General features: G+C 38.7%; 1 protein-coding gene across 1 annotated transcript in view; it reads right to left on the bottom strand.

Moving 5' to 3' along the window:
- Positions 1 to 1,298: 1,298 nt before the first annotated feature.
- LOC138765335 (glycogen debranching enzyme-like) overlaps positions 1,299 to 12,476 on the bottom strand; it is a 79,833-nt gene continuing 68,655 nt past the window's right edge. Inside the window, 8 exon segments of the mRNA XM_069942377.1 lie at positions 1,299 to 1,509; positions 2,199 to 2,332; positions 2,425 to 2,512; positions 2,667 to 2,764; positions 5,820 to 6,031; positions 9,813 to 9,925; positions 10,747 to 10,882; positions 10,997 to 11,108. Of these exon segments, the coding sequence (XP_069798478.1) occupies positions 1,392 to 1,509; positions 2,199 to 2,332; positions 2,425 to 2,512; positions 2,667 to 2,764; positions 5,820 to 6,031; positions 9,813 to 9,925; positions 10,747 to 10,882; positions 10,997 to 11,108 (1,011 nt within the window). The 3' untranslated portion in view covers positions 1,299 to 1,391.

Consider the following 12,476-nt stretch of genomic DNA (forward strand, 5'->3'; position numbering starts at 1 on the left):
TATTTTAAAATAAATGCATCAAGTTTCTTCAATTTTTAGAAAGATTAATTGAAAAATTAATGCTGAATATTATGCTAAGGAATGAAGTTACAAAAGTTGACTGGAGGACAAAATCAAATATCTCAAATCAACTTATTTATCCTCCATTGCCCAGTTCATTACTTAAATAATTTAATAACCTGTTTTTAATGCATTGAAATGATAAATTCTTGAATATGACAAGAACATCTGGAGCATTGTAAATGTTTACAACAAAACTAAAACTTGATGGAAAGTCTACAACCTGGCTTTCTAAAAGTGATCAGACATTAATGTGTGCCTTAATTGTTTCCCTACCAAGATATAAAAATACATGCATATTTCACAATTATACAGGTCGAGTACCACTTATCCAAAATGCAAGGGACCAGAATGGTTTCCATTTTTGGATTTTTTTCAGATTTTGGTATATAATGTGAATAATGCTTTGTGCCTATTAAAAAAAAAACCTTTATCTCTGCTTACCAAAAAAGATAAATGCAGCACCAAATACCAGAAATTCTGCTGAATGGCAAAAACAAAGTGACAATGGTTGGTAACAAAGGTTGGTAACAAACATGACGCCCATTTGTGGCGTCGCGTTAGCGCTCAAAAAGTTTTGGATTTGGAGCATTCTGCACTTCGGATAAGGGGTACTTGACCTGTATATATGCACTCTATGGCAATCTTAATATCAGTGAAGTTCAGACTAATTGCATCATCAAGAATTTCCATTAAACACAAATATTTTTCACATAGTTCCATTTTAAATGTGCAAATTTCATGCAGATAATGAAGAGTTTTCATTCCATTGGGTACAAATTAAGATGGTGCACATTTGTATAAGATATGGTTTCTCTCACTGTTGCTACACTAATTTTGAAAGTGCTTTATAATTTTCTACTCTATCAGTATCATATTAATTCAGGTTATTTGCATCTTGGCCTACTGAACATTAATGGGGGCAGCTCCAATGAGGCTTAAACACATTGCATCCAATTTAATCACAAAATGTTCCAACTTAAGTACCTAAATTCTATTGCACACAATTGGGGAAGCAATTTTATAGCAAGTTTAAATTAATGCAATGCTGCTAACAGCCAGGCAAGATTATAATGGTCAATATCACAACCGCATTGTTAACTTGAAAAGCTCCTTTTGCATTAATTATCATACCTCAAGGACATACAATTACATATCACATACAAGGTCACAACTTTGTTCTGTTCAAGAAATGTCACACTATTTTTAATTGTATCACAAAATAAAAAACATACAACTAAATGGCAAGTGGTATTTAATACTTTGGAGAGACACAAAAGGACCACCTTCAGTTGACTATACCGTACTGCAGTTGGCAACAGGAAAACACTTCAAAGCTCATACAGAACTTCTAGAACAGTAGCTATTGACCAAGCCTGTGTTTCACAACTAAATGGACAGTACCCTCCATTTTCATTTGTAAGTTCTGGAAGACCTTTCCAGGGAGACCTATAAAATTTAAAAAAATACATGTAGTAAGTAAAAGGAATGCAATTAGTTTTACTTGGTAACTGCCAAAATCTGAGATTCTATGTTTATTCATTTGAGAGATTTAATCACAGTTAAAGGCAAAAATTTTAAAAATACAATCTTAGTGTTAACTTAAAAGGTAATTTCATTCATTCATTGTCACATGTCGCAAAGATGCAACGATAGATGTTGTTTTGTGAGTGGACTAATTGGACATCTTATACATAGTATGACAAGACAGTACAAGAGTGCAGAAGTACTGGTAAAATCCTGCAAGATTGTTACCCAGTTATGAATGGGGTTCTGAGATGCTTACAACCCGACTTGGGAAACTACTTAAATATTACTGGAGTACTTCTCAGATACAAATTAAAATAAGTTTTATTTTCATTAAGACCTAAACTTTCTGATGGATCCCTTCGCAGCCTATATTTCTTTTTTTAAACACTTATCACTAGCTGATTTATGCATTTGATTATTACTGCTTTAACTAAACAGCAAATCATTCACTCAAACGAGAGTGAAATGGTGCAAAATTCATAACATAAAATAACTTGAGTAAGTACCAATTTAAAAAAAAATTAAAATAACTTCGATGCAATAATTCAATGCAAAGCTGGGCATTAGAGAAAAGTTCATAAAGAAAAGTTGCAGCCAATTTCTCTTACTTTGACAAGTGATCATAATGGTAAGAAAGAACATGCTTCACTAAATATATGGTGTCTTCATACAATTTCTCTTCCATTAATTTTGAAAAGTACAACTTGGCACGAAGGAAATATCCTATAGGCCACACCCATTCCTAAGAAAAAGAAATGAAAATAACACATCTTTCAGGACATGATATGAAGTAGGTGCTGCAGCCGAAAGATTAAATATAGTAAAAATAATTACCGGCCCTTGATGGTAATTATAGCCCTTAGCAATGTTGAAGTTGTCACTGTCCAATGAGTTGTCATACACGCCACAGTAAACCTGGTCACTAAACAAAATAGATAAATAAGTACATTCTTATTGTCAGAACATTTGATACTAACCACAGAAAATGAGGATCAATGACATGCTTACAAAGAGAAGTTCATTTTAAAACCTTGGAATTGCAAAATACATTTCTTTTTGAAAAATAATTAACTTACTCAGGGTCCAAGGTTTTCAATCCTAGGGGCCCAAGCAGCTTCTCTTCGACAACTTTTAGAGCTTTCCATGCTTTTTGTGGTGTAAAAAGTTCAGGGGCCTGAAAGTAGGAAATAATGGTTGTCATATTAAAGCTAGTTTAAAAAAAAAATGCTGGAGGAATTCGGGCCACATAGGAGGTAAAGATATATAACCATTGTTTCGGGCCGGAGTAAAAAGCAGGCAGGTACCTGAATAAAAAGGGAAGAAAGGGAGGAGCACAGTCCAACAACATGCAGAAGGTCATAACTGGACATAGATGTGATGTTTCTTTTATTGTAAAAAAGAAATTTTGGTTCCTTTAAAATAACTATACTTTAACTCATTCATGAGTGTGTGGAGGCATCCATCTTGAATCCAACTGAAGCTGCCATAATCTAGTCTCTGACTCCCTCGAGTGGTCATTACATCCCCTTTCCTTGAGATGTTTAATCTAACAACATCAAAAACTAGTATAGTATTCATTTAAATGTCAACGCAAACAAACAACATCAGCAGCACAAACATTTTAAGTCACTTTCTTTTAGAGATTCAGTCCATCAGGTGCTTTGATAACACATGTGGATCATCTTAACAGGTTGCTTGTGTCAGCTTTGCTGGTCCACTACTGTCGAGCACTGGTTGGGTTTCCTCTGTTGCTGTGCAGGCTGGATATTCTGCATTTGTCTGTTCCTGCAGTGTCTCTTGCATTTTCAGCAGGCTCTTTCGATTCCTCCCCAGTATTTGACCATCCTCTGTTCTGACAGTGTTGGATCTTGGACAAACTTCCTCCAGAACAATAGCCTTTTTGTCCCAAGTGTTGCAATCTCTGAATCTCACTGTATCATGTTGTGCCAGTGGCCCGAAGCTTCCTGCTGACTTGTCATAAGTTTGCTTTTTGTCTCCATTGCAGACGCTTTTGCTTCCATTTGACATCTCTATTCTTTTTTGGGTTTGCAGAGTAGGGAAGTGTGGTTTGTAGTCCTCATTCCATCAGAAGCTCAGCAGGTGACATGTTGAGCTTCTGTAACTCAACAGAGCTAGATACGGATCTGAGCCACTGTCTAGTGCTTTCTTGAGCAATTGTTTAACTATGTAAACTCCCTTTTATAATTTTATGTTTCTATAAGATCTCCTCTCATTCTTCTGAATTTGTGTGAATATAATCCCAGGCTATTTAGCCTCTCCTCGTAGGTCAACCCCCTCATCTCTGAGATCAACCTGGAGAACTTTCTCTGGACTGCCTCCAAGGCCAGTATATCCTTCCTCAAGTATGGAGACCAGAACTGTACACGGTACTCCAGGCGCAGCCTCACCAGAACCTTGTATAGTTGGGGCATGACCTCCCTGTTCTTGAATTCAATCCCTCGAGCAATGAAGGTCAAAATTCCATTTGCTTTCTTAATAACCTGTTGTACCTGCAACCCAACTTTTCTGCTATTCATGCACAAGCACTCCCAAGTCCTTCTTTTGTTTTGTTTCTCTTTGGAAAACCATCGCTTTGCAAAATGGTTCTGCCCTTTGCACATATTAAAGTCTTTTCCATAAGCTGGGCATTGTTTAGGTGTATTTTGAGTGCCACAACATTGTCTCTCCATCCGTTTGTTGTTTCCTAAATCTCAAGTGTTTTTTTTTTTGTTTGTGGCTACACCTATGCCTTTGTTTTCACTAGCTTTTTCACATTCCCATTTAACTTTTCTTTTTCCCCATGAGCTGCAGAGCTATTTCACTGGCGTGGCATATCATCACAGCTCCAGCCAAGGTAAACTCTGTCTCTTGCAGCAACCTCTGACTTTCTTATCAATAATCCCAAATACAATTTGATCATGGATCATGGAATCTTGCAGCAATCCAAAATTGCATGTTCTTGCTTTTAATTTCAAATCCATTAAAAAAGGAATCAAAACTCTCCTCCTGCAGCTGTGTGTGCGAGCAAAAAAGTACTGCTGGAACGTTTCATTTTTCTTTGATGAACAGTGTTCACAAACATATCAATAACCTTGTTGAACTTGCCCTGGACTTCTGCCTCGACAAAAACAAACATCTTGAAAACCTCTAGTGATTGAGGTCCGCAATAGTAAGTAGCAGTACAATCTTCCATGCATCATGTTTGCCATCGAGCCCAATAGTTAGCAAATACAGCACAAATTTTTGTTTGAACAACCTCCAGTCATGATTGACAGCATCAGGAGTCTTTATACTCTCCATATCTCTGCTGATATTGACTGATACACACTCTTAGTACTATGGGATACTTATTTTATTGTAATAAAGAAAATTGGGTTCTTTTAAAACAACTATACTTTATCAGTTATAGGACTCATTCATGACCGTGTGGAGGAATCTATCTTGGATCCAACTGAAGCTGCCACAAACTAGTTTACAGCTCCATCTAGTGGTCAGGAGGGTCACTAGCACTCTATCACTACAATAGATAGGACAAGAGAGGAAAGGTGATAATTAATTGATAGAGGGGGTGGGGGTGGCTCAGTGAATGCAGAGCTAGAGGAGACAGAGGAAAAGGGAAAGGAAGAGATGGGGTGGGGGGTGCTAATAGAAAAAATGAGATTGTCGTTCATGGTATTTGGTGGGAGGGTGTTCAGACTGAATATAAATTGTTATTCCTCCGATCTGCGGGTGGTCTCAATCAGACAGTGGACAGACAGGTTGGCATGGGAATGGGGGAGGGAATCAAAATGGATTTCCACCACTGGGAGATCGCTGCTGTTGCAGCAGACAGAGTGAAGGTGCACAATGAAGTGATCACACAGTCTGCATCCAGTCTCTCTGATGTAGAAGAGACCACATCGGAAGCACCAGATGCAGATGACCCCCACAGATTCACAAGTGTTGTTTTACTTTGAAGGACTGTTTAGGGCCCCGAATGGTGGCAAGGGCACAAGTGCAACACTTCTTGGAATCGCAGAGGTGATATTACAATTTTAAATTCTCATTCATTTAGTTTTAGCCTTACCAAGGTGAACAATGAAAGACTTTTACAGATGACATGTCACCAAGCTTAGAAATTAAATAACCTCATTCAAAAATATTTATACTGGTGCTTATTTCCTCATAATGCCTTTAAAAAGGTGGAATAAAAGCAACAAACATTTATTCAGACAGATGTGATCACTTACCACTACCATAGCTACAGGGAAGTTTGGCCTCAGTTGATAATCACACCATGGGCTGCAAGCTCCAAAACTGTCTTTATAAATATTTCCTTTGTGGACAAGGTTGGGAAATTTTTCATTGGGATCGTTAGGGTCCCCAGAAACAAAGAAGTGCTTTTCAAAGTTCTCTTGTATTCGTTTGTCCCACTCTTCGTATGTAATAAATATCACTTTCCCTGTATAATACAATCAATTTCATCATTCACTACACCAAATGTAGGAAAATTATTTTAAAATTCAGTTACAAACATTTATATTGTATACGATCAGCCATGATCGTATTGAATGGCGGAGCAGGCTCGATGGGCCATTTTTGGGCCTACTCCTGTTCCTACTTCCTATGTTCCTATATGCCGGTGTATAGGATGATCCGAAACTTAAAAGTGACACCTTAAAATCAGGGTTATCTTGTACGTTGGGTCTCCGAACCTTGACAGCGAAGTCTCAACACCGCTGCCATCTGGCTGGCTCTGATGTAATCTTGCACATGCCCTGTTGGTCTGACTGTCGTCAGCTCTATGCAGGCTTTAAATGGCCTATTACAGGAGCCAATAGCGGTTTATTTTAAAATATTGGTTTATTTTACCTTTACCAGGTAATTTGGTATCAACATTTTGTGATTTGCTTTTAACAGCAACCACTGCTCAGTTGTAAGTGCCAGATTTGGGGGGGGGGGGGAGGGGGTCGTCTTATATAAAGGATATTGCTCAACACCTACTGTACATTTTAGGTGGAAATTCAGGGTCGACCTACACAGAGACTTCCTTTGTGCCAGCATATACGGTAAGCTTCCTAAACGAAAACTGTATCACCATTCATCAATGTGGCAAATTAAAAATGTCTGACCTCCTGGATGGTCACTTCAGGTGTTGAAGTAAAATGGTCTTGAATCCATTGAACTAACCCAGACTTAAATTAAAAATGTTTAACTAAATTTGACCAGCAAGACAAATTGGGTGGCTAAAATATTTGTGGACCATCAATAAATAATGATCAATGTTTACACCTAAACTGACATTTGCAGTTGCTGATTTCAAGTGGTATGTTTTTAGAATAAGTACACCTGAGAATGATTCCCTTCTTGGGTTTTCTTTCAGGCACAAAATGGGCAGTTAGCTGAATAATCTTCAATGGGAAGGGTTTCAAACCTTTGAATAACCCAATACCAATCATATAGTAGTTCATTAAAAAAATGAAAATATACAGGCCTGTTTTCATTCCAGCCAGGATCTATATCAGCTGCATTTTCTTTCCCCTTTCAGATACTGTAGCCCCTTTCATATTGGTACCTTGTCCCAGGAATTGATGGCCAATTTATTGTTTTAAGGGTCCAGTGTGAAAGTGATTCAATCAGCACATCTGTGTCAAATCTCTCTGAGGATTGATGGCCCCGACCCCTACTCACATCCCCAGCGTCAGTGCCAATTAACCTAATGTGAAAAGGACAAGTCACATTGGACGTTTTTGGTTAAAGGCAGACTCTCCTATCCACGGGAATGACTTGTGGTCAATGAGAAAACAGGTGGTGTCCCGGTTAAAAGTGGCTCAGTGTGAACAGCAAAAACGGCTTCTTTAACCGGGACATGGAATGGCAATTTACTGGGATGCCAGTGTGAAAAGGGCAATTGATAGCACTGACCTGTAACTATTTTTAAACTATTTTAGCTTTCTGGTTGCTTCTCTGAACTCAGTCAATTTTATGTGATAAAAAGGTTTAACCTCCTTCCCCTTTTCATTACATTTGATGTGGCGGACTACCGCAGAATTAGTAAAATATTCTGCACAGAAATAACCTATATTTGTTAAGTCTGACAACTCTAGAAATGCACATTGTATCATGCAACTGTATAGGAGAAATGCAGGTTAAAATTTCAGGTCAATGGTCTTTCATCTGAACTTTCCCAGACAGACTGAATATTTTCAGCTTTATCAGTTCTTATTTCCAGGGTGGGGGGGGGAGGCTGGAGTGTAAGCAGAAAATAGTGACAACCCAGAGAAAGAGAGACTAAGATGATTAATTAAGAGGATAAAGAAAATATTTTTTTTTAAATAAACAGAAAAAATAGTTAAGATGGAACATTTTAAACAAAATTTGCAAAGTAAGGGGTCCAGAAAAATGAAATGAATCTCAATTAATGACTGTTATATCAATAACTGGGATAGAGTCGCACATCCACAACAGACATAATACAAATGTGGAGAATACGGCAAAAAGGTGCACAATGAAACATACATTGGGCAACATTTCCCCCCCGACCCCCCAAACAGAATGGTATGTGTCGTGAATACATTCCCAGTGGTAGTGATTGGGGTGGACACAATAGAGACATTAAAAAAATCCAGATAGGCACATGCATGTAAGAAAAATAGGGGATGTGGACAAAGGAAAGATTTGATTAATATTGGTCAGCACAATATTGTGGGCAGAAGGGCCTGCACTGTGATATGTCCAGATCAAATTACTTTCTAAACAGTAAAAGGGAAATAGTGGAGATAGAGACTTTGGGTTCACCTGCAAAGCCATGAAGAGCTGCAGATGTTAATCGAAAGCTGAGCTTTATATTTAGAATGTTAGCGAACAGAAATGCTTTAGCTGCATAAACATATACAGTACAACTCCGATTATCCGAAAATGGACCTGGCCTAAGTCAGATAAATGGATTTATCGGAGGACTGGTCATTTTTAAAAAAAAAAACACCCCAGTAATAACAGCAAATCATTTTTAAGTGTTTAAACAATAGCAAACAACAAGGGGTGGCTTTTTTAAGCATTAATGTTTAATTCTCGCCAAAAAACGGCTGGCACCTCCCTACTGAAGTCCCCGCTCCAAAAATATTTTGGATAAATGAGGATTTCAAAGAATCCAATTTCAGATAGTCAAAGTTGTACAGGTTTCCAATAATGGGAAAATCCAGAACCCGGGGCCATGGTTTGAGGATAATAGGCAAACCATTTAGGACAGAGATGAGGAGGAATTTCTTTACCCAGAGGGTGGTGAATCTGTGGAATTCATTGCCACAGAGGGCAGTAGAGGCAGGTTCATTAAATATATTTAAGAGGGAATTAGATCTATTTCTTCAGTATAAGGGTATTAAAGGTTACGGAGAGAAGGCGGGGACGGGGTACTGAACTTTAAGATCAGCCATGATCTCGTTGAATGGCGGAGCAGGCTCAAAGGGTCGAATGACCTACTCCTGCTCCTATCTTCTATGTTTCTATGGGTAGAACAAGGTAGAAATGTGTACCATTATGGGTGTCAAAAAGCACGGAATGGGGAATTGTGACGTACATTCACCAGAAAAATTCCAATGGTTAATTTTCAGAAAGCACGAACTCAAAATAGGATTGTCTTGTTTAGAGCAGTCATTCTCAACAGCAGTAGGCACTGTCGCACCCACCACCCCTGGGTCGACAGCAAATTTAAGAGGGGGTGCCAACTGAAAGCATAAATTTTTATTTTATTTTTATGTACAGGGTTGGAGAGAAGCCTGGAAGAAACCAATTAAACCTGACTGCTGCACAGGGACCAATAAACTTTGAACAAAGTCCTAGGGGGGGGGGGGGTGGAGCGTCCATAACCAAAAATAGTCTGTGAATGGCAAGTTTAAAGAAATGTAGGTGCTGGAATTTTGAATAAAGAGTAGTTGGGGGCTCTCAGTGGGTCAGACAACATCCTTGGTTGGAAATGGTCAGTCAACGTTTCGGGTCGGAGCCCTTTATTGAGACTTGAAGGGCCCTGGCCCAAAACTTTGACTGACCGTTTCTATCCATGGAAGCTGTCCGACGCACTGAGACTCTCCGTAAATTCTTTGCATTGTTTAGAATTTAGGAATACAGGGGATATTTGACAAATATTTTCAAAATGCAATGGGAAATTAAATAGACCGTGAAATAAAACTATTTACAAATAAATCAACAACAAATGTATGGTTCTGTGCAGAGTTTAGTGCTCTCACCATTCAACTGGGCCTTGACTCCTTTGTAAGGAAACAAAGATTTTTTGGACAACTTTGTTAACCAGCGAACAGTTGATTTACAAAGACCAACAATTTCAACAGCAGATCCATCCCTGAAAAATAAACAGAAATGGCCATTTTAGGAGACAAGACATTTCTGTCTATAGAAAAAAACATCAGAGATGATTTACCAAACTGAAATTATATAATGACTTTGATATTTTTAAGCATTTCACAAATTTTGCTCTTAAGGCGAGCAAGGGAAAGGAAAATGCAAGAAAAAAAAAGAAATGTGGGGTATATTACAGAAGGTCACACTGCAAAGGTCCTTTGGCCGTCTTGGTCCATGGCATCCATCAAACACCCATCCCATTAATCCCATTTTTATTCTCCCCACATTCCTATCAACTCCCCCCTGCTGTAGGAGTTGAGAGGGTTATTCAGAGACAATTAACGTACTACCCCTCTTGCCTTTGAAATGTGGGAGATGATACAGCATTGAAAAAGAAAACTGCAGTTATCAGGAGAATGTGCAAACTCCACAAAGGCAGCACGAGAAGTAAGGATTCAACACGAGTCTCTGGCTGTTTGAGGCTAAACTGCCATTAGCTGCACCACCATGCCCTGTCCACCACAGCAACTCATGTTTGGAACTTTTCAAGTGGAGGCTACTATGAAAACAAATGCAGTTAACTGACTGGGCTCTGGCAACGTGGGTCTTCATGGAACCTTCTCCTACAGTGAGTTTTTTATGCCATTAGTACCACTGTCACTTTTGAATTTTAAACATGCAAAGACAAAATTATTTTTTCTCAAAACCTATATCGTATTAATGGGCTTATACAATTGTTATTAGAAATAAAAATAATTTTTAAAAGGTTTTGTAAATTGTTTTTTTGAAACTATTTTCTATCCATTTTACGGAGACCTTTACCTTGGTGTAGCCGGAATACCTCTGTTATGAGCTCTGTCGCTTTCTCCCATGTTATCCATCCAGGTACCACAGTTGTACCGGTGCCCACCAAACACAAAACCTGTCTCTTGGTTGACCCCTACTGAAACATTAAAACCTAGAAGAATAGCAAATTCAATCAAAATGCATTTTAATACTTCATTGATTATAGATTATAAAGCAACTTGCTATCTTGTTTGTAGTGGAACATACAAAGGTGTTATTTAAATACCTTCATCTCTCATGCGTGTGTCCATATGAGGTCCAGCATTTCTTTCTCGGTACTCTACACCTTCCATGTGGCGCTGCATGGCTTCCTGCATGACATCATGTAGTGGCTGCTCCTGACAGAGAACAACGTTTAACATTGTGATCCTTCAAATATTTAGAAAATAAAGTGTTATTCTGATACTACCTGAATTGTGATACAGTACTAGGAAACACGGTACTTTCTATCACACCACAGTGTGCCAGATCCTCCAACACCTGTCTCTAGGGTCACCATGCCCCATTTTAGCAAACCCAGGACATATCCCCTGCCTACCCAATTTCACAGGCCTATTTCTGCTACAGACCTAATGAACCAAACTGGAAAAATCTAACTGGCTTCACAGGGTTGGGTGCTTTCTTCTCTCGAGTGGGACACTTCTGGTCACCTTTGGTCTCAAAAAGGGTGCAGAAGATACCTTCCTTTCTCCTCCCCCCACAACCTCAGGGAAAGTGTATTAAAAACAAACAACAGATAAAAGAACAAAATATTCCACAAATGCAATGTAACGGCATATTTAATATTCTAGAGAAAATAAACTGGACCCTTTATACTTCCCGACTTGGAAACAACAAATATTTTAATGCAATTTTTGCCTGTCTACAATTCAGTTACAATTTTTGATGTTCATGCCACAGTAAACATTCTTCATGCTGGACTACAATTTTATATCTAATTAAAGATTTTTCGACAGGTTCAGGGATAGGAAAGGTTTTGAATGACATGGGCCACATGCAGACAAATAGGATTAACTCAGGTACACAACTTGGCCAGTATGAATAAGTTGGCTGCACAGCCTGTTTCTGAGGTGTACAACTCTAAGACTCAAAATTTCCAACTCTCAATCCTACTTGGAAACAATTTTGATTAAAGACTGCCAACCTGGATTTAATGGTTTGCAGTGAAGCTGCAATAACCAGGAAAATGAGCGTGAACTGCTCATTACATTTATACTTGCCGAGGGACTTCCTGTGCTGGAATGGTTGTTACTACAGATCAAAACCGCATGGTTTTCTCTGGAGAGGATAGGTAACCACCAGGCAGAACAAGCAAGCAAACAGCTGATTTTTCTCTTGGCCAGAGATACTGACACACCCCACCAAAGAGATAGTTACTGTTTGTGTCACATTCCCTAACAAGCTGGAGTAACACTAGGGGTTTACAAATTGGATTGTAACACGAGTTTGACCTGTCAATTTGGCAGGCCATCTACCTGTGTACAGGCCAATTGGTGGGTAGAATTTAAAAAACTGTATGGGTAGGCAAACCACCTTAGAAATGGATTGTCTATCTGTGTACAGGCACTATATAGCTGTTGTAAGCAATCAATAGCTTCCCAGGTAGAAAATGACATCAGTGCTTGCATGCAATGGCTGTCTTCCTAACCCATAATCCCCTACCCCACTGGAACACCAGAGCAGTTTCAACAGCATGGTGGATTACG

This window comes from Narcine bancroftii, chromosome 5 (genome assembly GCF_036971445.1).
Source record: "Narcine bancroftii isolate sNarBan1 chromosome 5, sNarBan1.hap1, whole genome shotgun sequence".
Lineage (NCBI taxonomy): Eukaryota > Metazoa > Chordata > Chondrichthyes > Torpediniformes > Narcinidae > Narcine > Narcine bancroftii.